General features: G+C 41.8%; 1 protein-coding gene across 2 annotated transcripts; it reads left to right on the forward strand.

The window, feature by feature from the left end:
* Positions 1-39: 39 nt before the first annotated feature.
* Positions 40-26,813, forward strand: nipbla (NIPBL cohesin loading factor a). Of its 2 annotated transcripts, none has more exons than XM_030415945.1 (49): positions 40-448; positions 1,996-2,067; positions 3,660-3,809; positions 4,486-4,651; positions 5,454-5,554; positions 5,666-5,777; positions 6,057-6,217; positions 7,613-7,761; positions 8,669-8,759; positions 9,031-9,252; positions 9,475-9,717; positions 9,834-10,579; positions 12,080-12,287; positions 12,458-12,634; positions 12,876-13,049; positions 14,047-14,208; positions 14,302-14,405; positions 14,502-14,588; positions 14,835-15,066; positions 15,619-15,770; positions 15,860-15,940; positions 16,069-16,169; positions 16,363-16,489; positions 16,592-16,674; positions 16,838-16,970; positions 17,285-17,428; positions 17,614-17,700; positions 17,918-18,138; positions 18,273-18,375; positions 18,487-18,585; positions 18,751-18,897; positions 19,930-20,064; positions 20,264-20,362; positions 20,507-20,560; positions 20,655-20,763; positions 20,892-21,022; positions 21,189-21,329; positions 21,456-21,549; positions 21,716-21,870; positions 22,019-22,109; positions 22,302-22,475; positions 22,599-22,789; positions 23,072-23,179; positions 23,528-23,728; positions 24,055-24,201; positions 24,334-24,704; positions 24,842-25,016; positions 25,223-25,420; positions 25,520-26,813. In XM_030415945.1, exons 3-49 carry the CDS (start codon positions 3,746-3,748, stop codon positions 25,880-25,882), a joined length of 7,614 nt encoding a protein of 2,537 aa, XP_030271805.1. In that variant the 5' UTR covers positions 40-448; positions 1,996-2,067; positions 3,660-3,745; the 3' UTR covers positions 25,883-26,813. The 2 variants fall into 2 exon arrangements, with proteins under 2 accessions (XP_030271805.1, XP_030271806.1); XM_030415946.1 differs by having other exon boundaries at positions 9,834-10,009; positions 25,520-25,882.
* The last annotated feature ends 160 nt before the right edge of the window (positions 26,814-26,973 follow it).

Here is a 26,973-nt window from a genome sequence, read left to right on the forward strand (position 1 = left end):
ACATGTTGCATGGCATTTTGTTTGGCGCCGATGGAGGGAGTCACTCCTGAGATCTTTGGTCAGTCAGACGGCAGAACTTCCGGTCGGCATTTTGTTCTACGAGAGGAGAGCCTCTTGATGATCGCAACAATCGTCATATTTCTCATTTACTGTCGAAATTGGCTGCACTCATTGTTTACGTCGGCGCAGACCGACTGAAACTCCGAAGAACGAATGTTTCCCCATGAATGTACTCCGAAACATTCACCCTTGAGTGACGGAAGACGAACGAATCAGTCCGACCCGGATTATTGTTGATAGCTAGCAAGCTAGCTCGGCTGCTAGCTGGCAAGCCAATCGAGTTCCTTCTGGAGGAGCTGCGAGAGAGAAGAAAGGGGGAGCTAGAGATACGGACACGGACACAAACCAAGCTAAAACATTCCCCTCCCTTTGAGCACAACATCCGAAGGTAAATATAATCACCCATCTTTCTTTATTAACCAAACTTTTTTAATTGCGATTATTAACAATAACATTAATCAATGTTCTTCTGCAAGACCACCTACGGCGTCGTTAACCATTGACCGGGAGGTAACGGAAGCTAGCGAACTAGCCAGCCGAGCTAGCTAGGTGTGTTTTTGCTCCACCAAGGCGCACGGCCTCAACTGGATGTCATTTGTCGAGCCCGAGGATTGGGCCGTTGCCACGGAATTAAGAGTCTGTGCCGCTGCATTTACATCTACCCACATTAACCCGTCGCATTTTCCCCGATCTCAGGGGAATTTCATTAACATTAATTAACCCCGATTAGCGCTTCCTTGTATTATTTGAATTGAACGGTTAGAAGCTAACCCACAACAGTTAGAGCTAGTTAGCATAACTAGCTAGCCATTAAAACACGACTATTGTTGTTAGCGAATGTTGGGTAGATAGCGTTAGTAATCTTAGCTGCGATCATAAACGGCAACAGTGGCTTCGCAGTTGGCTCGAAAGATCCAGACAGGCAACTTCTTAGCAGTGTAGCAGTTAGCGTTGTTGGTTTTGTTCGCAAGTAGCGGGCTGCAGCCTGCAAACCAGCTAAGATAAACAGTTAAATTGATGCTAACATAAATTATACACAACCAAATGGTTCGGTTGTCATTATTTTTGTGCTGTTTGACTCGTAAATGTGCACTTTAGTTTGCTGGAGCCTTTGGCAGGGCTGATGTTGGTTTTGGTTGCTAACCTGTTTTGAAATGTTTTGACTGACGACTGACTGAGCACAAGCTACGTTGCCTTTAGCCACAGTTACTTTGCTCCCAAGAGTTTGCAAGCGAGGTTAATGTTGTTAGCGGGAATCGCCGTTTTTTTTGTCCTGTTTTTTTTGCGTCTTGCCAAAACAAGCACAACGGATACAGTTTGATTGCTTTCTGCATTTAGCCCAGTTTGCAGACAGCGTACTGTGCTGCTGGAGGATGCAGCCCCCCACTACTGCCGCCACCATCACAGTGCATCTGTTCCTTTGTGCTGCCTCCTGCCTGTCAGTCTCACAGCTGTCAGCCAAGCCCCTGCGCACGGAGGAAGAGCACATAGGACCGAGCATGCTAACGTTAACAGCTAGCTAATGTAATGTTTACAATATCCATCTGTTGATCCTCTCGAACAGTTCTGTGCTGCAGAATCTGTTGCACCCATTCACTGTTCGGCCTGAATGATCGCAGGCAATTGAAGTTTGCTTGCAACAGTGTGTTGACAGATTTGGTGGCAGCAGCACTCTGCAGAAGTTGCTGAACAAATCGTGCATTTCCTTAGCCATTAGAAGTATTTCACATGCGGTCAGCAGTGCTGCATACTGTTGCATTAAGGACTTTGCCATTGCAAATATGAATATGTGTGACAGTAAATATTGAGATGCTCTATCTGGTACTTGTTTGGCAAAGTTTTTAAGGTTTCCTCCTGTAGACACAACTACACCTAAAACACAGTTTTTGTTTGCATTATTTGAGTCTGATGCAGAGCCGTGTTCTCTTTCAACAGATATAAGGAGTAGGAATTTTTATCTGAAATGTCAGTGAGTCCACCCGAGACTGCCCAGAATTCTTCGAAAAGGTATTCTTACAATGGTTTGATTCATTTGTCACTCACTCTTGTCATTTCATCGAGGCAGCTTAGAATGTCACTTGCATGTTTGGAGGGGTTTGTGGATAGTGCATGTAATTATTCTCTTTTACATTTGCTGATTATAATATCTAAACACATTCATCATAATGTGTCCCGGGGAGTAATTGAGATAGAAAGAGCAGCCTGCGCACGCCTTCCCTCGGCTTGTTTTAGCAGTCGTATTTATCCATGAAGTGTAGGCTGCCTTGAGATATACTCAGAGCTGCAGCTTGCTTTTCCCTCTGCTTTTCTTGGACCTCTTGTACAGTCTTATTCGAGAGGTCAAGGCCACCTAACAAGCAAAGGGATTTAAGACCAATTAAGTTCTACATAGGGGCCTAATTGGTGCATTTCTATCATAATAAGATGTGAGCGAAGACTCCTATGCTCAGAAATTAATGAAAGGGTGTAGGATCTTATGGTAGCAACACAAAGATTTACATCAGTTGCGTACTTATTGAGTTACTTGCAGTGCTGGCAGTGTTAAGTGTAGGCTATATGATAAGAAAAATCCATTCAGACAAGAATTGAAGAGTAAATGCAGGAATAATGTTATGTACCCACACATTGTGTCTGCTGTATTTACAGTCAGAATGTCTCATTCACTAGAGGAAACTGTCGCTGAGGCTGGTGATTATTTATAAAAATAAATATATGTACAGCGGTGGTGGCAGCATGATTCATAAGTATAAACATAGTATTTCCTAAAAAGCCCCGTTGTTTTGTTTAACCTAATAAGTCCAATACTGTGTTGTTGTGTATGCAACACTTGATGTGTTTTGTTTTGTTTTCTGTTTTTCTGGTAGCCACCCAGATGTATGTATTATTGCATATCTGCTATTGGGGGAATCCAAGTAATCTGACATGACATTGGAATGTGTTATAATATGCATCTGTCAGTTTACTGAGGCTTGAATCTGTCTTATTCAACATGTATAGAAAATAACACTCTTTTAAAATGTTTTCATTAGTCGGTTGGACTTTACAATTCATTGTTGATTTGCTCCTGCTTGCAGTATATACCATTGTAATAACACATTCAGCGGCAGGATAGCGTAACAGTTGGTGACCTTGTCCTCTTATTGTATCGCCTGGATTCAGTCCTGTTAATTTGTTGAACATCTTGAGTGAGAGTGAGATTCCTGAAGCTGTGTCCCTGTTTCCAAAGTAGAGAGCCCACACGTTGATAGATAACATATATAATTAATAATATACAAGATATACCAGTGGTTAAAGAGGCTTCAAAACGAGTCAGTTTACGTTGATTGAAAGATCTAATAAGATGTATTTATTTGTGGCATACAGACGATGCAGTAGGCACCGTTTCTCCTTCATAAAACAATATCAGCACCAGGGCAGACACAGCATCATACACAGCAAATATTTCTGTATTCACTCTGTGCTTGAGTCCATTTTATCTCTTTTTAAATAATATTTAATCCTTTACTCAAGTGTGCATTGTTGTACTCCTTGCCTCTCTCTGTCACTCAGGCTTTATTTTGTCCTTCTCTCTCTCCATGATTAACCTTCCTCTCTTCTAGGTGTCAGGAGATGTGAGGACGGGTGTCGTCCATCGACCCCCTGATCTACCTGTGTATCAACACACTCCCCCACCCTCACCTTCAGCATGAATGGGGATATGCCCCATGTTCCCATCACCACTCTCGCTGGGATCGCTAGCCTCACAGACTGTGAGTGACACACAGCCTTGTAGCAAGCACACTGTCACAGTTTTTGTTCTGACTCTTGTATCAGTGTGTGAAAATGCCAAGCTGAAATAATCTGCCTGAGCAGATGAAAATTTGCAACTGTGATTGCAAATTCTGTCTCTTGCCTTGTCCATCTGCTAGTGTTGTCAAAAATACCGACATTTCTATACATACACATTTTGTACTTTTTGAGATGGTGTCAATACTCATTTTCTGCCGCTTAAATACAGCCGTACCAACACAGGGTTTATTTTGTTTGTTTTTTTGTTGCTTTGCGTGAGTTGACACCGCAGCAGTGCCCTCACTGCTCAACCTCCTCTCGCTCTTCTGTTTGTTGTCAAAAGTAAACTTAACTCAGATCCTCTTGTGCTTAACACACAACCTTGATATATTTATCTTTTTTTTTTTTTGGATAAAAATCAAAAAATCTATGCCTTCAGTGTTGTGTCACGTTTTCCTCATTGCATCAACTGCAGTATTGAATATCGCTGCTTTATTACAAGTATTGTACCAAAGTTAGTTATTCCAGTATCTTGACAACACTACTATCTACATATCTCACTGGTTTAACGTTTTTTTCCCCTGTGTCTCTCTTTCTCTGTATTTCTTTATCTCCCCACCGCTGTCCTTTCCATCACTATCTCTCTTCTTGTCGCAGTGTTGAACCAGCTACCCCTCCCTTCCCCTCTCCCGGCCACCACCACTAAGAGCCTCCTATATAATGGGAGGATCGCGGAGGAAGTTACCTGCCTACTTGGCTGTCGGGATGAGAATCTGGCCTCCCAGCTAGCCCATGGCCTCAACCAGGTCTCCACAGAGCACATGTGAGTGCATAAGTCAAAGTGTCTATATGGTAAAATAGTGTCAGAGAGGCGGCACTATCTGAGATTAGTCGGGCTGTCAGTGTTGGACTGCAGGGTCTGACATAACTTGGCTTTAAAAATGAGCAGTAAAAATGGGTCACAACATAAAAGAAGCCACTGTTGACATGATGGAGATGTTGCTTGGATTTTTTTACTAATTGAAATACCTTTTTTTTTAATTTTATTGAAATGGAGACATCGAAGGCTTAACTGTTAAAAATGCACTTTAATTAACCCGAGGGCAAATTTACCTGATGCATTCAAATTTTAAGTTCCATCATTCAAATCACAAATGTAGATGAATTTCAAGTTTAATGTATTTGCAGCAGGGGTGTACAATGAGGCTAATGTTTTTAGCATGTTAAGTGTCATTATATATAATATTGATATGAATCTACTAAAACACATACCTGACAAATCCTTGTCAAATAATGCATGAAATTATACAATACATTGATGAAGAAATGCTTTATATCCAATTTACATCTATATTTATATAATCAAAGATGATAAAGAGATGGCTGCTATTACTTTTGTACAATCACAAAAAAACTCCCAACCCTATGTTATAGGTTACATATTTCTAGTTCAGTTGTATGTTGTTATATATTCATATCTAAATGAATGCAATCAGTGTATGTTTGCATGCTTGTCTAGATTTTAAACATTATTCATATTTTTTTTCATTTCTCCTAACTAGAATGTGTGCTGCCCTGTCAGCGTTTTACATTGTGAATGAACTTCTTTGTGTGTGTGTTTTCAGAGAACTGAAGGACAACCTGGGTAGCGATGAGCCAGAGGGAGATGCACCGGTGCTGCTGCAGACCATGCTGGCCAGGAACCCTGGCATCTTCAGGGAGCAAAGTATGGAAACGCATACCTGTTGCACATTATAACGTGAAAAGCATACAATCACAAAGTCGAGCTTCATGTTGATATTCATAAGTAAATGTTTTCTTTTCATTTTCTGAACAGATGTCATGCAGCAGCCAATGGTACAACCGTACAAGATCACCCAAAATTCCATGCATAGCCCTGCCCAGTCTGCAAACTTCCAGCCGGCTGCAATTTCTCCCAATCCCCCAAGGTGAGTCCGCTCTGCAAAGTTGATTTTCAAAAATGTTTTCTCCTGCTTTTAATTGGTGTTACCCAGTTGTAGCACAATATTTAGTTGCATTATGATTTGTTGTATGTGTATGAAGTGTCATGGATCCGTTGAAAGATAATAGAACAATACTGTCTTTAAAGCTGTAAAATAATTTCTGTTTTGTTTCTGTTTTTATACTGTTTATTGTGGAGCTTCCTTCAGCTTGCCTGCTGACTCTCTCTCTCTCTTTCTATCTCTTCTCTCCTCCACTTTGTCCAGCCGGTTTGTGTCACCTCAGACGGGTTCTAGTAGCCGGTATATGGGCCAGCAGAACAGTCCAGTACCCAGCCCCTACACTCCGCAGAGCCCTGCCACTGGTTACATACAGCCGTATTCCCAACAACCACCTAGCTATAACCAACACCAACAGATACAACAAGGTGAGAGTATATGTAGGTTGCATGTTCATAGGAGACAAAGGTCTTTGCTTAAATATGGATTGGTGCTTGCTTGTTTGTGTGTGTGTGTGTGTGTGTTTTTGTGGCTGATGTACATTCACTTTTAGAATGAAATACATTTTAAAAGTTTGTGTTTCTTATTTAAAAGTCGCCTAAAAAGTGTACATAAATGTCCAAAGAGCCCCATTTAGTAAGTCTACGTGTGAGGAGGAGGTCTGCTTTATTGATATGATTTCAGTGGCTTTTGTTTTAAACCGGTAAACTTGAGTTTTGCTTTGTGAAATGATAACATCTGGATTTTATCAGTTAAACCTAATTGGGAAACACATTTTATTCTGTCAGTAGACCATATTAGAAAACTAAATTCTTAACTTTTCTCTTCTGAGTGACCTGTGCTTGCTGGTGTCGTACAGTTTGTTGCACGTGATTAGCTGCTCTGGTTATATGGACAAGATTGTGGACAAAATTCTGTCCCTTCCTTGTTAATCTGCTGTTCATGCGATAATAACTCTTCCTTCCTTGCTTCATGTATGCAATAGAGTTTATAAGATGTTTTACTCATATTTGATGCAGGTGTATCAAGATATTTCCTGGATGATGCCTAATTCTGATTTCAAATATAAAACAGGACAGTCCTCCATTCTTCATAACATGGACGTAATAAACAGTAGAAGCTCCAAGGACTAGCTGAACTATTTAGAGAAATAATTGTGTTCAAGACGGCAGTGTGACTGTTGTGTGACTGTTGTGTGACTTTAGCACAGGTATTCAGCAGGTCTGATATTATCAGTCAATATTGGCTTATCGTCATTGCTCTGTGTGTTGGCAGATATGTTTTAAAAATGCAGTGCCGCAAATTGCGTCACCTGAAATAATTAATATTTGAAAGGATCTTATGTTATGGTGTTACGGAACAGTAAACACGTGTGTTTTGGAGTGAAAATTGTGGCAGCTACATTTAAACATAAATGATTGAAATGTTGATGCTTTGCTATAGAGTGTATTAAATTATACACTCCTGATTCAGCGGTAAGAGATCTGACCAATAGCAGGAGGACCAGCTTTGTTTCAGTCTTGTTGTTGTTCACAGATGTTTGCCTTTGAATTAAGTTCACAGCCAACAGCCGAAATATGTTTCTATGTATAGTGATTCTCTCACAAACCTCTCTGGCACTCCTGTAAAAACTGAAACCCTATTTAACCCGGTACACCGAAAACCATTTAATCAATTCCGTGCTTCAGTAAATGCTTATTTATTTTATCAGCAATTATTCGGACACGATCGTAATTTGTACGAGAATGTATAATTTTTTCTGTCGTGCTCAACGGTGTTATAATTGCCTCACTAATGGATCATTTCAATTTTTTATTTGGCAGTGTCTGTGACAAGTCCCATGGTTCCAGGTGGCATACGAAATATCCACGAGGGCAAGGTATCGGGGCAGATGGCCAATGCTGCCAACCACCACTCAGACAGACACGGCACTGAGGACTACCTGAACATTGTACATCGGCTGAGCAGTGAGGTACAGAGTCTAGAATGATATAAGCAAGTTTATGACTCAAACAAGGCAAAAAATTATGAACAGAAAACCATTTCATTTTTAAGCGGGTGAAACGTCTTTGTATAAGGGTTTAAAACCTGAAGAAATGCATTTTCTCTAAGCCTCATAGGGATGTCACTTTGCATTAAAGTTCCCACTATCATTTTTCCAGGAAGCAAACAGGCAACTGTCAGCATCTGCTAGCGAGCACTCAGATGGGGGGGAAACACGGAAAACACCGTTAAAACGATAAATAAGTACAGTGCTATAGACTTCACAACCAGATCTAAAAGGAATCCAGCCGCAAGATTTTACAAACTGCCTGAGGCTTAAAAGAAGAAAAGTCTGGCTGAAGCTCTTAAGGCCGGTTATGTAATGTTTGCCAACCAGGTCCAGGAGCTTCTGAACTTGTTGAGCACATATTTTTGTGTATGTTAAGTTCTACAGTATATACTGTCGATATTTATAAAACCCTGTTGTCAATCAGCAATTTCCTTAGTTGACACTGATTTTAAGTTGGAACCTCAATAGTTTTTATCTCATGGTGGGAGGACGCCCATGAGAAAGTGAAAAAAGATTAAGAGAAAAATGCTGTTATAAATGCATTAGACATGCTGAATAATGTGCACACTGCCAGGAGGGTCTGCTTCACTGCTTGGTATAAAATTAACCGAGCATTATGGGGAAATTATGTCAAATCGGTCCCCCTGTTGTGCAAATGTAATGACAGATAACGACACACTGGATTCAGTAATCGGAGAAGCTTAATTTGCGACAATTGGGGGGAAAAAAATGACTTTCCCTTACCTGTGTCAGGATATTCTGCAGCCCATTTGCATTGGAAGTAATAACTGTTAACTTACATCTGTCTTTTCTGTGTGATGTCCAGGAGGGAGACGCCACCATGAGGAATCCTTCTTTCTCTCTGAGGTCTCCACAGCCTGGCTGCTCCCCAGCAGGGAGTGACGGAACACCCAAACGTAAGGATACTGGAAAAGCAGCTCCGGGATCTGTAATACTCATAATTTGGCACACAGCAACCGAATAATTTGAAGTCATTAAGTCTAAATAGTGATGCAAGGGCACAGAGATTTACTTTTCATTTGGTACGGCTCATTATTAGAAGGGAATACCTCCTGTAGAAATGGCACTGTCAGTTGTCATCACAGTGCTATGAATGTTTTGTGTGTTTTATTCCACAAACCCTTTGAAGAATAACTTTCTTTTCTCTTTGGTGTTGCTTCCTCACAGCGGGCTCTCGTCCCCCGCTGATCCTGCAGTCACCACCTCCCTATGCGCCCTCACCGAGGGATGGAGGACCCGACCAGAAACAGCAGCTCCAGCAAAGGAAGAAAGCCCCGGCGGTGAAAGAGGAGAAAGATATGTACGACATTGTAAGCTCTCCAAACAAGGACTCAACGAAACTCACCCTCAAGTTGTCAAGGGTCAAGTCGAATGAGTCCGATCCCCCTGGTGAGTGAAGATCATGGAATGACTTACCTGGCTGCATTTCTATTTTATTTTTATGTGGTTTCCTACACCTCTAGTTTATAACTTAGTTGCTTTCACAACACTAGGTATTTTGTGTGCATGTCTTTTAATTACGAAAATGACTTCTTGCCAGCACTTGGACTACTGGAAACATCATCGCTTTTAAACAAAAGGCTGTAAAAGTGTTCTTTGTTCATGTCTCAGGTGAGGGTATGCCAGGCATGGATTCTGACAATATGGAGACAGAACTGGGCTTTCAGCAGGTGCCTGTTCTCCAGCAAAACCTGGCGGTCCGGCTGCAGTTACAGCAGCAAGCAGGTGGTGCCAGTGGTCTCCAGCCACCAAGTTCCCCTTATGACGAGGCAGAGCTTGATGCTCTCGCCGAAATCGAAAGGATAGAACGAGAAGCGGCTAGTGAGAAGTGCTCAAAGGAGGTGCAAGATAAAGGTGTGTGGAATATTTCTATATATGACCATATGGATAAAAACCATATGGATAAAAACTCATATAAAAAGTTGTGAATGCATCAGAGGTTTTATGTTCATGTTGATTTATCTTCACAGACAAGCCTCTGAAGAAGAGAAAACAGGACTCTTTTCCCCTGGAGCCAGGTGCGGGGGGACCAGGTGGCCCTACAGGTGCTCCAGGCAGTGGATCAACAGGAGGGGGCAATGCTGGCAAACTGACTCCGCAAGAAGCCACAGCAGCTGGGAATGGTGCCAGCCGGCCAAACCTCATGGTGAGCATCGACCTCCAGCAGGCAGGCCGAGCTGATGGCCAGCTCGACCCCTGTCTGGCTGCCCCTATTCCAGCCCTTGAGGCCCAGCGCTGGCCTGAAGAACCAGCTAGTGGGCCAGCTGCAGTGGAGGGTTCTGACACGGCTTTGCAGTTGAAACCAGATGGTCGGCCGGAAGTCATCAAGAACAGGGTCGATAAACATGATGGCAGGAGAGAGGGTCGGGATCCATCAAAGCACCGGCATGATGAGAAGTCCTTGGAAAGACGGGGAGACATGCCAAAGTCATCAAACCGAGGGGAACACGGACGAGACAGAGACCGAGAAGCTGATCGAGATAGGAGGCATCGAAGCGAGGCTGGTGGTCGAGATCGACGCTCCCCTGACTCTCGCTGCCGAAGTGACCGAGATAGGTACCGGTCTTCTTCCACTGGAGAACCTGGTCGGAGTGGCAATAGACAAGATGGTTCCAAACCGGCGTCATCTGCTTCTGGTGCTAAACTTCCAGATTCTTTCCCTGCGCATCTCCTGGGAGGGCATAGTGGCGCACTGAAGAACTTCCAGATCCCTAAGGTGATCTGGTCCGACCCAAACCAAATATCTACCCACCTACCAATCATTCAACTCTCACTGCCTGCAATCTCACAAAAACCAAATCACACCACTGCTCACTCTTGTTTACGTTTTTTTTTTCTCCCCCATTTGTAAGCCTTTTGTTTATTCCTGGGATTGGTTTTAAAATTCTGTTAACACATTAACACACACCTAACCATCTGTTAAAAGTAGAAGAAATTGTTTTGTCTTTAGTCCTGTGTGTGTGTATGATCAAAAGCAAGTACCTTAAAGAAAGGCTCCACTGATTTTTTCCAGATGTTGCATGAGGCTAAATGTGTACTGAAGGAATTCAACATCAGTATCGCAAAGCCCAAAAATTGGGACTTAAAGAAAACATTTTTATAAGCACTCAAACTTCCATTGTTTTCAACCCTTTGTACAGTATTTACTGTCAACAGTGTTCAGAGATAACACCCCCACCCCCCAGCCTCATGCCATTATGCAGTTAGTTACACACCACAGCTTATGGTGGTAGCTGCTATGTGGTAGCCATATTTTGCACCCAAGCCGGTCGTTTTTTAATTTGTAGCTAATCACCGACACAGTGTGACACAATGACTGACATGTCAACCGAAAACGTGGCTGTTTCTGAAAGGCCCTGGTGCGTTTTAGTTGAAGTTGAAATAGAAAGTTTTGATAGTTGTCCTGGTTGGTCTAAACCACTTATGCTAATCTGGAGGGTTGAAAGTAGCTCCAACAGATTGGTTAAGAGGCTACTGGCACAGTTAAGGAAGACGAAGTTGAACCACAGTAACAATTGTTATCATATCTGTTGTTTGTTACAAGTGCTTGATGCTATTCTTGTTATCATGGCTAACCAATGTTATGATTAAAATGTTGATCGATCGGTTATATGCGACAAATCGAACCTGTGAGGACACAGTGGTGTCATAAAATGTTTGGGATTGGCTAAGATGTTATGACTTCCTGTGGAGGAATGAAGAGAGTTATGAAGACGCTGAGCTTCTGTCTGGAAGATGTATGTACCCAACTCAGACATAAGCATTGGTGTGCTAATATGATGCAGTGTAACTTTTTATTGACCAATGAACACATTCGCAACCAATTTGTTGCCCCTTGTGGGAGGGGGAAGTTGATAATTGCTGGCACTGCAGTGTTGACAATGCAACATGTCCTGACTGTTACTTAAAACATGGAGGGAGATTTGAGAAAAACAGTGGAGTATTCCTTTAAGTATTTTTATATCAGAACTATACTGGAAATTAACGTAAAAATCACTTATCTCATGTCAGTCAGTTTGATCCATTGTTTACATTTTATTATCTCGTATGATTTTTTTTTTTTTCTTTTTTCTGTAAAAACACCTTTTGTATTTCTGTTCAAAGAAGTGTGATTTTTTAAAAAAATTTTACGTTTGTTTTAATTGAAATTTTACTTTCAAACTGGACCATCTCAGTGAGCTTTCCTGACCTCTCTTCTGTTTTTTTCCCCCCTCAGATCAAACGTGACAAGGAGAGCAGTGGGCCACCTGAAGGTCAGTTGTGGGGCCAGCCAAAGGTCAAACTGGAGAGGCTTGGTTTGGTGCAGGACTTTGAGAAGAGGCCCAAGCCTGTAGTGCTTGTGAAAAAGCTCTCCATCGACCAGATCCAGAGGATCATCCGGCACAGCAAGTCTGGAAAGAACAGGATCTCCAAGTCTGGCAAAAGTAATCACAATTTGTGAAACTGCATTTAACTACAGTACATAACATAACAGTATGCTTCACTCTATCTGTACTATGTTTTACAAACTCTTCAACAAAAAATACATTATTGATTATTGATTATTTTTGTATTTTATTAGTAATTTGAAAATATTTTTGACATTTTTTTTCAGGTGGTATGGACCCGGCAGTTCTGAAAGAGCTGCCCCCAGAGCTGCTGGCCGAGATTGAATCAACCATGCCCCTTTGTGAAAGGGTAAAGATGAACAAGAGGAAACGAAGCACTGTAAATGAGAAGCCCAAATACGCTGAGGTCAGCTCGGATGACGACTTTGATCCAAATGGAGAGTGTGAGTCGAATAATGGGCTTCTTGTCAGTTCTTAGTGGAAACCTTTGCACAAGGTTTTGTCGTTTGATCTCAGAAATATTCTTAATATGTAATGAACAGTTGAAGCATGTTAAGATTACTATTTTCTACACTTCTATTTATTTTTGGATACCAGTTTGCTGTTGTAAAGGGTTGGTGCTATTCTCATATAAAAGTCTTTTTGGACGTCAGGGCCTGATTTCTTTATGTCTAATCTCTACAGCTGCAAGGAAACGGCAACGTAGAGACAAAGACCGGGCCTGGGACATGGAAGAAAGGGAGCGCCGTGGCTCGGGCGAACATCGGAAAAGTGGGCAACGGGACAGCAGACGAGGTTCAGGTAGCCGCTACCGAGACTCCTCAGATGAAGAGTCACCACCACCAAGCATGAGTGAAGGTCTGTATTAAAGTCAGGTGCCTCAGCATTTCAAATGAAGTTTCCCTTTCTATTGATAAGTGTGTGGCAGTGATAGATCTGCATAGAGCATCTTTATTTGGTTTTCACTTAAATCTAAAGTCACATTAGATTGGGGAGAACTGTTCTTATGTCCATATACAGAACATTAAATACATAAGGGCCTGTGTCCATTAAAGAAAAAACGCTGGCAGGGCTGAAGCACTGCGGTGAGGGAAAAAATGCTGCATGTTTAACGATACGTTGACAGAGGCTTGACTACACAGCTAACTATAAGCTTAAAACCTGCAGTGTCATAAAAGCAAAACACTTACCAGCAACATTCAGTGTGCAACTGATCTGTTCTCTCAATGAGGCTTTCCTTTCTGTGCTATGATAGTTTCTGTCTGCAAAGCAGGATAGAAAGATGCATACAGAACCAGCTTCTCCATTTTCTTGGTAACCAGGGTGATAGGTGACGAGTTCTGCCCCATTTAATGTAGGATTGGTGGCTGAAAAGGAAAAGTGATCACACCAATGCCTTCCCGAAAAGTTCAGATATTTTCAACATGAGGCATTCGCTGCGACTGCACCCTGAAAAAATGCCATATGACACATGGACATGAGGTCTAAGTGACACAATATCACAATATAATTTACTTGTCAGTGATGGGTTAATGTGACTCATTGAAACCTAGAAAACAGAGTTGCTTAAAAGTGTTTTGAATCCTGCTACACCTGAAAATCACGTGTTGCTGATAAGTTGAGGAATCTCACAGCCTGAGGAAAGAAAGGAAGTTGCTCTTTAGTCCTTTAGTTAGGGTTGTACGACAGCAGATACTTCTGTATCTTTTGCCAGATGACAGAAATGTGAACAAATTAAACGGCAAAAATAATGATGTATCTTCAGATTGTACTTCTGTATCTTTTGCCAGATGACAGAAATGTGAACAAATTAAACGGCAAAAATAATGATGCGATGAAATCTGTCTTTACACAGTTGCCAGAAAAATGAAAATGAAGGAAAAGCAGAAGAAACGGAAAGCTTATGAACCCAAGCTGACCCAAGAGGAGCTGATGGACTCTTCCACATTCAAGAGGTTCTTGGCAAGCATTGACAACATACTGGAGAATCTGGAGGATGTGGATTTTACTACCATGGGTAAATATCAGTGCTGATACTTCGACGTTGAAATCCTGAACGGAACCTCGCTGTATTTCGTTGTGATTTTTGTGTTGTGTTTTTTCTCAACAGCAGATGATGATGAGATACCTCAGGAAATGCTGCTTGGTAAACACCAGTTGAATGAGCTCGGCAGCGAGTCCGCCAAGATCAAGGCAATGGGCATCTCTAGCAGGGTACTGCAGTTTGTTAATATAAAAACTTGTGTTAAAGCGCTGTGGATATTTGATGCTGCTTCGGATTGTATTTCTAAATAATTGTTTCTGTTGCAGATCCCATCAGACAAGCTGGTGAAGCTGCTCAACATACTGGAAAAGAATATCCAGGATGGGGCCAAACTCACCACCCTGATGAACCATGTGAGCTCCCTTACTGTCTTTCTGTGTTGAATATTCTTTGCAGTGGTATTAACTAACACATTTGTTTTTAATGTAGTGCAGAAATCTATTCAGTATCTGTGTACAAAAATAAATAAACACTGTGATTTCTTGTAGAGCTGCTACAGAAGAAGTCTTTTTGCTGGAATTAATAAAAGCCTTCCACCTCCAGATCGTGGTTTATTTCTGTAATAACACATTTGCCATTATTTCCCCTTCTAACCTCAGGACCACGATGCTGAAGATGAGGAGAAACTCTGGAGAGACCTGATAATGGAGAGAGTCACAAAGTCAGCAGACGCCTGCCTGACAGCTCTTAACATCATGACCTCGACGCGCATGCCCAAGGCTGTCTACATAGAGGACGTCATAGAGCGAGTGCTGCAATTCACCAAGTTCCATCTTCAGAACACACTGTATCCACAATACGACCCAGTCTACAGAGTGGACCCGCATGGAGGTGAGGATAAAGAGTGAAACTAAATTGTGGTATGTGGCTGATTGTGTGAGAAACATCCAGCAGCTTTGTGGTGAATAAATGAGTGTCAACATGATGATCCAACGAACTAAGCTGAAAGATGGATAAACATGTCAGCAATTGATCCCGGATGTCTGAAAATTACAGGGTTGTCATTTGGAAAATCCTTTTTTTTTTTTTTTATTGGCTTTGCAGACTCGTCCTGCATGGAAGTATATACCTTTACAAATGATGTAAAAATTACAGCTGTCATAAATTCAGCTTCAAGCTTCACAGTGAGCAGAATGTCTTGCGCTGTGGGAGGAAATGCATTTAAAGAAAAACCATAATGAGTCCCTGAATTACGTTGAAGAAATGTCTATTCTAAAGCTGTCAGCCATGTTATTATATACGACAATGTCCCTGTTTGTTTTTATCCTCTTTTTTGTTTGTTTGTTTTTTTCATTAATGGAAATGGAAAGAGTTTTGTTTTGGTGTGTAAGATCATGGCACGTGGTGAAAAGGTTTCTAACGAGGCTGCTCTTGTCCATCTAGGTGGTCTGTTGAGCTCCAAGGCAAAGCGTGCGAAATGCTCCACACACAAGCAACGTGTGATTATCATGTTGTACAACAAAGTGTGCGACATTGTCAGCAACATCGCTGAGCTCTTAGAGATCCAGCTACTTACAGACACCACCATCCTCCAGGTAAAGACTGTAATGATTGCAGCTATCAGGCCAACGTTTTCACTGCAGTCCACATTATGATTCATATAACCCTCTTTTTTTTTCCCCAGGTTTCGTCGATGGGAATCACCCCGTTCTTTGTGGAGAATGTCAGTGAGCTGCAGCTGTGTGCCATTAAACTTGTTACAGCAGTAAGTCTTTTTTCTCTCACTTTGTTTTTTTTACACTTTGACTTGTGTGTTTTATCCTTACATGCGTTTCTGATGTTCTACACAACTGAAGCTAGAGACTGACCACCTTTATAATTTCTTGTCTCCAGGTTTTCTCACGTTATGAGAAGCATCGGCAGCTGATCTTGGAGGAGATCTTTACGTCTTTAGCCAGACTGCCCACCAGCAAACGCTCTCTCAGGAATTTCAGGTAATTTGTTCATGAATTCAAATTGCAGTGCAGGTATACGGCATCAAGTGAGGGGCTTGATTAATGTCTGTCCACCAATGTAACAAAATAATAGTACAGGCAGAGCTGAAGATTCTCTGGTGTAAAACTGTATTTTCCTGGATAATACCAATAAAAGTAATATATTATTAATCCTGAACTTTTGTTTTCTCAGGCTGAACAGCTCAGATGATGACGGAGAGCCGTTGTACATCCAAATGGTGACGGCTCTGGTGTTGCAGCTAATCCAGTGTGTGGTTCATCTCCCCAACGATAAGGACATGTTCGACGAGTGCGACAAGGTAAGAGTAAGCTTACACCTGCAAGCAAGCAAGTATAACATATATACAGATTTGAAGTCATATTCAGACTTACTCACAAGTTCTTTTTCTAATTGTTTTTAGGTGGATCAAGATGTTTTGATAACCAACTCGTATGAGACGGCGATGAGAACAGCACAAAACTTCCTCTCAGTCTTCCTCAAAAAGTAATTACCATTTTATTTTATACTACTGAAGGTGTATTTAAGTATTTATTAACATGTGTGAAGTGCAGACAAATGCAGAAGAAAAGGCTGAAGAGCTGCAACTTTGTCCATGTTTCACCCCTTTTTCTCCTCTTCCACTTTCCTTGCTTTTCCCCGCCCTCAGGTGTGGCAGTAAGCAGGGAGAAGAAGATTACCGGCCACTGTTTGAGAACTTTGTCCAGGACCTGCTCTCGACAGTAAACAAACCCGAGTGGCCTGCAGCAGAGCTTCTCCTCAGTCTTCTTGGTAGACTACTGGTTAGTATGACAGAGCTCTTTCTTTAAATTTGAGATTAGAGTGTTTCTGGGAAATGATGATGATTTGTTTGCACTGGTTTTTCTTCAGACATTTCTAAAATGCTATTGAAGTGTGTACTTGCTTAGAAGTTTGCTATGGACATAATTACTTTTTGATATGTTGCAAAGAAGTACTTAACACTTACACAGCTTTAAGTATGAAATTATTTGTCTTTAATGTGCTGATGGGATCAGTTAATTTTTTGTGTTTCTTGCTGACACCTGTTCTTATGTTCTTTCTCTCCCTCCTCCTCTCTCTGTCTATGCTTCATCAGGTTCACCAGTTCAGTAATAAGCAGACAGAGATGGCTTTGAGAGTAGCATCTCTAGACTACCTGGGCACAGTGGCTGCTCGTCTGAGAAAGGATGCAGTCACCAGCAAGATGGACCAGCGATCAATTGATCGTATCCTCCAACAGGTAGAAGAACAACTTCACATTTGACATTTTATGGTGACAAAAATAAGTTGAATGGTACAAGCAGAAAATGTGTGCTACAGTTGAGTTTTTCTGTGGCTAAAAGTCTTGCATCCCAATCATTTTGCTGTGTGTGGATTGGTTTGAATTGCACATTTTGTGATCTTTCTCTCTGTCTGGTCATGTAGTCTCAAGGTAACGATGATACCCAGCAGCTGCAGAAGGCTCTACTGGACTACTTGGAGGATAATGCTGAGACGGACGCCTCACTGGTGGTGCGTTTACATTAGACTGACTGAGCGACTTCAAACACTCCAGGCTTTATATCTGAAATCTATGTGCATGCTTTTCGATCCTTAAATGGGCCATTAAGTCACATATGCAAGCCCCTTTATGTAACTGGCTTGTATAAACAAAACACTAAAATGTATATTATAACGCAGCACTTCTTTAAATACGCTGCAGAATACTGAGACCCCTTTTCTATTCCAGTTTGCCAGAAAGTTCTACATTGCCCAGTGGTTCCGGGACGCCACCACAGAGGCTGAGAAGTCCATGCGGAACCAGAATCAGAAAGATGACGACTCTTCTGACGGACCACAACATGCCAAGGAGATGGAGACCACTGGTGAAATTATGCAGCGTGCTGAGAAGCGCAAGAAGTTCCTGCGCGCCATCATCAAGACGATACCAGCTCATTTCGCCACACTGAAGTAAGGATGCGTCTCAGCATATATCTCATATAACATGAAGTTATTTGATCATCCCTGCCTTTCATGGTTGCACTGTGCTGTGCTTTATTTGTTTCAAGTCCAATAACAATCTTCCTCTTTGCTCTACTCTCCAGAATGAACTCTGACACTGTGGACTATGAGGACTCCTGTCTGATTGTGCGTTATTTGGCCTCCATGAGGCCGTTCGCCCAGAGCTTTGATATTTATTTAACACAGGTACGATTTCAGTATTATTTCCATAAGTTTCTTTGTCTATTTAATGAGTCAGCTGAATGAAAAAAGAGCATTTGTTTCATCATAGTCTTCTGTATGTAATTTTCTTTATAGATTTTGCGGGTCCTTGGGGAAAGTGCCATCGCTGTAAGGACTAAAGCCATGAAATGTCTGTCTGAGGTTGTGGCTGTTGACCCCAGCATACTGGCAAGGGTATGTTAGGATCTGTGTTTGCAAAGACACATTTTTCATGCCCGAATTGCAGATTAATTTCACATGCTTTACATAATGCGGGCCGTCTTAGCCTGTATTCTTGTCATATTCTTGTGAAGTCATTTTTCCCGAGTGTATCTGACACTCTCTTGTCCACTTCTGCAGTCCGACATGCAGCGTGGCGTCCACGGTCGTTTGATGGACAACTCCACAAGTGTGAGAGAGGCAGCTGTAGAGCTGCTGGGAAGATTTGTGCTTAGCAGACCTCAACTCACGGAGCAGTACTATGACATGCTCATAGAGAGGATACTGGTAAGTTGACCAGTCAAATGCATAGACGTTGTGTTGTGAAGTGTTATAATCCCCTCGTAACTGTTACATACACTCGTGTACGTAGTTATTGAGTATTTGCCATCGAGCATTATTTGCAATGTCATTGTAATACTATCATCAAAATGTGGATTTATAGGTGTTGGTGTGTCCGTTCACTACTCGATAAACAACGATGTGCCTTTAACAACCTGCACATTTATATGCAGGCTTTTTCTGTCACATTGTGCTGGACACACCCCGCTGTGTTTCCATACTTTTCCACAATGTGACCAATTGCTTTGAAATTTTCTTTGCAGTCCACTGTCACGTTGTGAGCTTAACCATCATGCTGTGCACTGGCAGTTAATCGTTATGGCCAGAACCCACCTGACGCATGTTCAATTTGTCAAGAACCTCTTACAAACAAGCTTTTTGATTGGGTATCCTTTAATTTCGGTCGACTCATTGTTGGCACACTGTTCACATTCGCTAGTGTGGAAATGGAGCTGCCGTTACACGCACCTGTTTAACACATATGCAAATGAACGAGCGGGGCCACTTCTTTTATTGGGCGAGAGTTCTAGTTTTCTTCTGGCCACTGAATTTAAATGGAGAAGCATTGCAGGGACTGAATTTGAAGAAATGTCGCTTATAATGGGTTCATTTGGGATGTTTCAGGTTTTTGTATACATGATTTGAATAATTAAATAAAGAGGAAGTTTAAGCACACAATCTAGGATTAACACATCATTGTGTTGGCTGTGATAATTTAAGATATAAATATTTAAATTCAGTCCAGTAGATCAGCTTTGCACTTATTCTTTGTACTCAGCATCTGAGAAGTGAGCACATTGAAATTGTTGCGCCTGTTGTCATGTAAATGTTCAAGAGAGTTCATGAGAAGTTCAATCTTCATTACAGTCTCACACTGCCACCTATTGGCAGAAAAATGACATCGCATCCCAGGTAGACGTCTTAATCAATGTGGTTCTTGCAGAAGCCTTAATGGATTGATTTTGTTTTGATGCGCAGGACACTGGTATCAGCGTACGAAAACGGGTGATCAAGATCCTCAGAGACATCTGCCTGGAGCAGCCGACCTTCAGTAAGATTACTGAGATGTGTGTGAGGATGATCCGCAGGGTCAATGATGAGGAAGGTATCAAGGTACGGAGTCAGCTGCACCTTCTCCACTTTCTGTTGTTTGACTGTGACTTTCATCATTCATTATTATTCTATGTATTTCTGTTTTTATACGCATCTCTGTATTGTAACATATTCATGACAAAGCCTTGAGTTTGAACAATTTTATAAGTGTAGATCAGAACTAAAGATCCTAGACTAATGAACTTTATGTTCTTTATAGAAACTGGTGAATGAGACATTCCAGAAGTTGTGGTTTACTCCAACTCCAAACCATGACAAAGAGACCATGACCAGAAAGATCCTCAACATCACTGATGTTGTAAGTTTAACTGACTTACCACTTTTTTTATCCTCTAATCTAAATTAAATACCTCAAGAAAAAGACAATATCTCATCATCTTTGTCACTGTATAATTTTTGTCTCATTGTGAATTTTTAATCTGATGTCAACTGTCTTGTTCAGGTTGCAGCGTGTCGAGACACCGGCTATGACTGGTTTGAGCAGCTTCTTCAGAATGTAAGAATTTGATTTGGTGTTTGAGCTTCAACTGGTCGGGAATATATCAGTGTTTATTCCTATTTTAAAACAAACATTGTCTCTTTGGCTCTAGCTTCTCAAGTCTGAAGAGGACGCATCGTATAAGCCAGCCAAAAAGGCCTGTGTTCAGCTTGTTGACAATCTGGTCGAGCACATCCTCAAATACGAGGAATCTCTTGCAGGTATGCAGGTTTATCATTTAACGCCCACTTGAGCCACTGTCTATACTTCTAGTTGGTAGAATAAAAAAGATAATCAAACTGTTTTGAACAGAACTTGGTGTAATCTTTATTTCCTCTTCCCTCTATAGAGAACAAGGGTGTGAACTCACAACGGTTAGTGGCGTGTATCACCACCTTGTACTTGTTCAGCAAGATCAGGGCCCAGCTCATGGTCAAACACGCCATGACCATGCAACCCTACCTGACCACAAAGTGTAACGTAAGTTATGTTTATCAAATCCATTTTGTTATTCCAAAATTATCAAGCAAGTCAAATATTCTTATTGGATAATTAACAATCAGCATGAAGAAATAAAAAACAGGAAAGAAATCATGTCATTATCAGACTTTGTTCAGTAATTATTGTCATATTGTTTCCCCTGCAGACTGCCAATGACTTCATGGTCATCTGTAACGTGGCAAAGATCTTGGAGCTTGTGGTACCTCTGATGGAGCATCCCAGTGAAACTTTCCTTGCCACCATCGAAGAAGACCTCATGAAGCTCATCATCAAATACGGCATGACGGTGCGCGTCTGTCTTTGTTTTTCAGAAACTTGCATTGTGTCCACCATTGTTGAACCAGCTTGCTTTGTGAAGGTGTAATCCGTGTTGGCATACAGATGACATGATTGTCTTCCTTCCTGTCTTCAGGTGGTCCAGCACTGTGTGAGCTGTCTTGGAGCTGTTGTCAACAAAGTCACGCACAACTACAAGTTTGTCTGGGCTTGCTTCAACAGATTCTATGGTGAGATACGCAGTTAGACACAGTTATTGTAAGACAGTGACACGTATTTTGGCATTCAAAGTACCAAACAGGACAATTATTTAAGTGTGGCATTTTAGATTGACCTTGAGAGAAAAAAACCAGGACACACAACATAGGTCATCTCAAAAGTAACTTTTTGTTCTAGGTGCACTTAACAAGCTGAAGGTTCAGCATCAAGAGGATCCTAACAGCACAACGTTGGTAGCAAACAAGCCTTTCCTGCTGCGATCGCTCTTCACTGTGGGTGCCCTGGCCAGACATTTTGATTTTGATCTGGAGGAGTTCAAGGGCACCAACAAGGTAACATTGCAGTTGATGTGTAATAATATTTAAGATTTTAAATTAATGATGTGGAAAGCTGTGGGTTGCAGCTTTAAGTCCAGTTATTTGTGTTTGTGCCCAACACTTGATGCTGTCTCACAACTATGTGTCTGTATATTTTGTACAGGTTGTCATCAAGGAGAAAGTTCTCGAGCTGCTGCTATACTTCACCAAACATGAGGATGAAGAAGTGAAGACCAAAGCCATCATCGGCTTAGGCAAGAACCCCATTTTTGAATATTATTGGGTTTGACAAATAAAAAAGTCACCATACTCAGCGTGTGCAAAACGTCCTGACAGTAAAGAAAGGCCAGAAAAGCTGCTTTTCTTGCCCCAGCAGGTGGAGAACAATGTAGATGAAGACTGTTTTGTTTACTTGTTCTTACTTGTCCTTGCTGTTTGTTGTTCAGGCTTCCTTGTGATCATGCATCCCAGCCAGATGTTTATGCCGGATGTGAAGAACTTGTATAACGGCATCCTGGCTGACAGCGCATCCTCCATCAACCTCAAAATCCAGATCCTCAAAAACCTGCAGACGTACCTTCAGGAGGAGGACACGCGGATGCAGGAAGCAGACAGAGAATGTAAATACAGTTGTTGTTGCTGCTGAAGTGTAACAGGATTAAGTGTTGTTGATTTTGTTGGTTGCACCTCAAACAATGCACAGTGATACTGAGGTAATTTACACATATCCTGTATTGTTGCAGGGAAGAAACTGTCCAAACAGGAGGATCTGAAGGAGATGGGGGACATCTCTTCAGGGATGAGCAGCTCCATTATGCAGCTGTATTTAAAACAGGTGTTGGAGGCGTTCTTCCACACCCAGTCCAGTGTACGGCACTTTGCTCTCAACGTCATAGCCCTCACGCTCAACCAGGGTCTCATCCATCCTGTACAGGTAAGTTGGAGAACCCCACCCCACCAAGTGCTTCAGCTTATTATATGGCCAATAGATGAATTCAAAATATATCAAACAATGGATTTTTCTTCATCATATCAACAATGCAGGCAATCCACTTTCTGAAAGTGTTCCATGTGCTCATACATCTAAAAATGACTCAACAAATAGCCAATATCAATACCATGTGCTGTAATATAGTTAAACCCTCATTCATTTAAAATTCTGCTTCCCTTTTTTGCCTGCATGTGAAGATAACATCTTTTTGTCCCATCTGTGCAGTGTGTACCCTACCTCATCGCAATGGGAACAGACCCAGAGCCCAGCATGAGGAACAAAGCTGACCAGCAGCTGGTGGAGATTGACAAGAAGTACACAGGATTCATCCATGTGAGTCGTTGATCAGCGTCCAGAGGGACTTTATTTTCCTCTGAGAACAGCTTGTTTATTCAGTTGTGGATAAATAATTCTGAGTTTGTATTATTAAGTCGTTAGTATTGTAAATATTAAGAGCTTGAGTTTGAATTTCTGATCCAAAACTACATAGTGCACCTTTGATGCGAAACAGGGTCACAGCCAAACACTTTTTATTTTTTTCGTTTTTCACCATTTAGACTTTTGTAGTGCTGAAGAAGTTTTGCAACATGAGTTTTAGTCTCCACATGCCCACAGCAGCAGCTCTGTCAACAGTTGAAATACTACGGTTTTTCTAACACTTCTCCACATATTCTTCCACAGATGAAGGCGGTCGCCGGGATGAAGATGTCGTACAATTTGCAGCAGGCCATTGAGATGTCTCGCAAGAGCATCATAAGAGGATTCAGACAAGACGAGACCCACTCAGCACTGTGCTCACACCTCTTCACTATGATCCGGGGGAACCGGCAGCACCGGAGGGCTTTCCTCATCTCACTGCTGAACCTCTTCGACGACAGTTCTGTGAGTAAACCTGCAGTATCCTTCACATATCTTGGCACTGCTGAGCGTGAAGTGGAATTTTCTTATTAACTGCATGCCAAGTAAACACCTGCTTCAAGCAATGAATAGTTCTTATGTGACTCTACAATTAAATAATAAACCTTTTTTTGTAAAATGTGTTGTAACATGTGTCAGATGGCATTATTTACTGTCTTGAAATACAACACACAATTTTTTTTCTTTTTGCATGAATGGTTCAAATTTGCAAATTCTAACACTGCAACGCAAGTTTGTACCAGGCACTGACCCTCCATTGTTCTTTTCTCCTCTTTTCTTTGTGTCTGCAGAAGACGGAAGTAAACATGCTGCTGTTTATAGCAGACAACCTCGCCTGTTTCCCATACCAGAGCCAGGAGGAGCCTCTCTTTATCATGCACCACATAGACATCACCCTGTCTGTTTCTGGGAGCAACCTGTTGCAAACCTTCAAAGAGGTATGATAGCAGTTTATAATGTTGTTTGTCTTCTCATCGGGGTTCCTGAAAAGCATGCCATAGAATTATTTTAACAGTAATCATTATATATATGAATTTGTAAACATTTTCTTGTCAATTTCTTCCGTCCAGCTTCTGCTAAAGGAGCCGAGGCGCAAGGAGAAGAAAGTGAAGAAAGAGTGGAAGAACACGTCGGACGGAGAGGATGAAGAGGCAAAGATGAACTGTGATTCTCCCAGAAGTCAGGGGGATGTACACAGCGACCAGGACAATGACAATGAAGATGTGGTACGGCGGCCGAAAAAGGTCAGAAAACCTGTCGCAGCCAGCTCAGAGTCCGAGTCTGATATTGATGACTTGGATCTGGAGGATGTGGACAAAGTGATGAGGCTGCTCCCAGACAATCCCACAGGTCTCCTGGACTTTGCTAATGCTGTTCAAGGCATCCTGTTGCTTCTGGTGCTCAAACAGCACCTGAAGAACCAATATGGATTCTCTGACAGGTAAAAGCTTCAAAACCTTTATTTCTTTAGAGCTTTTATTTAAATCAATGTATCAGCAGTTTTTTGTGATGTTTACATTGACCAATTCAGACTTCCTATGACATCTGTAACTGAGCATGTTTTTTGTTTTCTTACAGTAAAATTCAGAAGTACTCTCCAACTGAGTCAGCTAAGGTGTACGACAAGGCAGTGAACAGAAAAAACAACGTTAACTTCCACCCACGACAAACCATCGACTTCATCTCCAACAACATGGCTCACGCTACCCTGTCGAACGAGATCAAGAGGCGGGTAGTCAGACAGTACCTAGATGTAAGTAATGGAGCAGGATGTTTAATGTACATCACTGACAGTTGATACTTGGGCAACAGCTTTGCTTTCTAATAACTTTATTTTCACTGTCATCTGTCTGAGAGCATGGCAGCTGGATGAAGATGTTAGAGGCAGATGTTTAACTGCTGTGCAGCATATTACTTGTGTCCCAGTCAGTTAGTTTCTTGTCGCTTTACTCCACACAGTTCAAGGTTCTGATGGAACATCTTGACCCAGACGAAGAGGATGAGGAGGGAGAAGCGTCTGCCAGCGCGAACATCAGAAACAAAGCCATAAACGCCCTACTGGGAGGCCCCGGCCCCTTGTCGGGACCCAGTCCGCGCAATCAGGCGGGACCAGAGACAGATGACGATGATAGTGATGGCGACGAAAGGACCCCAGGGGTGAGGAGCCAGATATATAGATACTCACACTGTTTAAGACAAGTTTAAAGATATGTGATAAAGTATTACAACCATTTTTTCCTTCTGTTCTCTCTGCAGTCCTCTCGAAAGTCAAGGCGAGCAGGTGACTCCTCGGACCCCGGCCGTATGAGTGAGACAGTTGATGCTATGGACGTGATCGCCCTCTGGTGCCCCAAATACAAAGACCGGCCGCAAATAGCTCGAGTCGTCCAGAAGACCTCCAATGGATACAGCATCCACTGGATGGCCGGCTCCTACTCGGGGCCCTGGGCCGAGGCCAAGAAACGCGATGGCCGCAAACAGGTGCCTTGGGTGGACACTATTAAGGAGTCGGACATCATTTACAAGAAGATTGCCTTGACCAGCAACCACAAACTGAGCAACAAAGTAGTACAGACTTTACGCTCATTGTATGCAGCTCGGGAAGGAGGGGCTAGCTAATGCCTCCTGTGTGGTGTTTATCCCCCCCCCCCAATATTTTTTTTTTTGGGTCCTCCTGCTCCATTTCTACTTTATCAAAATCCTCCTCTTCCCCGCTCCTGCTCCTCCTCCTCAACCTGCCACCTCCAACGACACAGCCAAACTTCACTGGATTCCTACCCCCCGCCTCTCCTTCCTCATTTTTTTTAAGAAAAACACAAGAGAGCAAGAATATTTGACACTACATACTTTTACATGAGTTATTCTTGCAAAAATGACACAAAACAGAGGACTTATTATATTAGAGGGACTGCTCATGTTTTGTTTGTGTAAAAGTGCAGAGGATAGAATCCAGAAGGCATTAAAGGAATAATTCACCCAAATTATCCCTTCAAAAGGCTATCAGAAAAGAGACCTGGAGGGAAATGTTTTGTCAACATTGTTGTGGGAGCTCCTTCGCTGTTGTGCAGCAGATTCTAGTCGCTCATTTCTACTCCCACTGTATCATAGTTTAACACGACAAAAAACTAAAATGTTTATATCTCTGAAGACAAAAAAGCTGTAAAAAAAGAATAAAACCTTAAGTGAATGTTGGAAATTAGTCTTTTTGATGTTCTTATTAAAGTGTTTTTGGAGTTTATTATACTACTAGCACCCTGATGGTTTTTCCTTTTAGCTTTTAGATATTTGAAGGAAAAAGAAGAAAAAAGAAAAAAATAAGAATTTTTATTTTTGTTCACTTTTATTTGTCCATGCTGTACAATGGCAGAGTCCTCTGAATATAATTTATTCTATTTCGAACTACGCATGCAGTATATGTGGCCTATTGCAGGAGGATATTTTGTAAATGTAGATTTTGTTGTATTAGGTCACCCTAGTAATAAGAGGAAAGGGGATTCATACCCTTTCGGTGGAACAAATACTGCAATAAATTTTCTACTTCTCTTTGTCACTTGTCTGCTCAAAGTCTTAATCTGATCTTTTCATTGTGCAAATGAAGACCAGTATAGGACCTGGATACTGCTTAAGCACAGACAGGCCTGACGGGACGAGAGGGTTGATCATTTACACATTAAGGGAGAGAGAGCCAACGAAATGATACCAGACAACCC

Source organism: Sparus aurata, chromosome 5 (genome assembly GCF_900880675.1).
Source record: "Sparus aurata chromosome 5, fSpaAur1.1, whole genome shotgun sequence".
Taxonomy (NCBI): Eukaryota; Metazoa; Chordata; class Actinopteri; order Spariformes; family Sparidae; genus Sparus; species Sparus aurata.

Excerpts from the sequence above, each read along its gene's own strand:
- nipbla (XM_030415945.1), top strand. The coding sequence starts at position 3,746 with ATGAATGGGGATATGCCCCATGTTCCCATCACCACTCTCGCTGGGATC. Across the intron at positions 16,971-17,284 it reads GTCTTCTTGGTAGACTACTG|GTTCACCAGTTCAGTAATAA; the intron begins GTTAGTATGACA and ends ATGCTTCATCAG. Across the intron at positions 18,139-18,272 it reads GCTCATTTCGCCACACTGAA|AATGAACTCTGACACTGTGG; the intron begins GTAAGGATGCGT and ends TCTACTCTCCAG.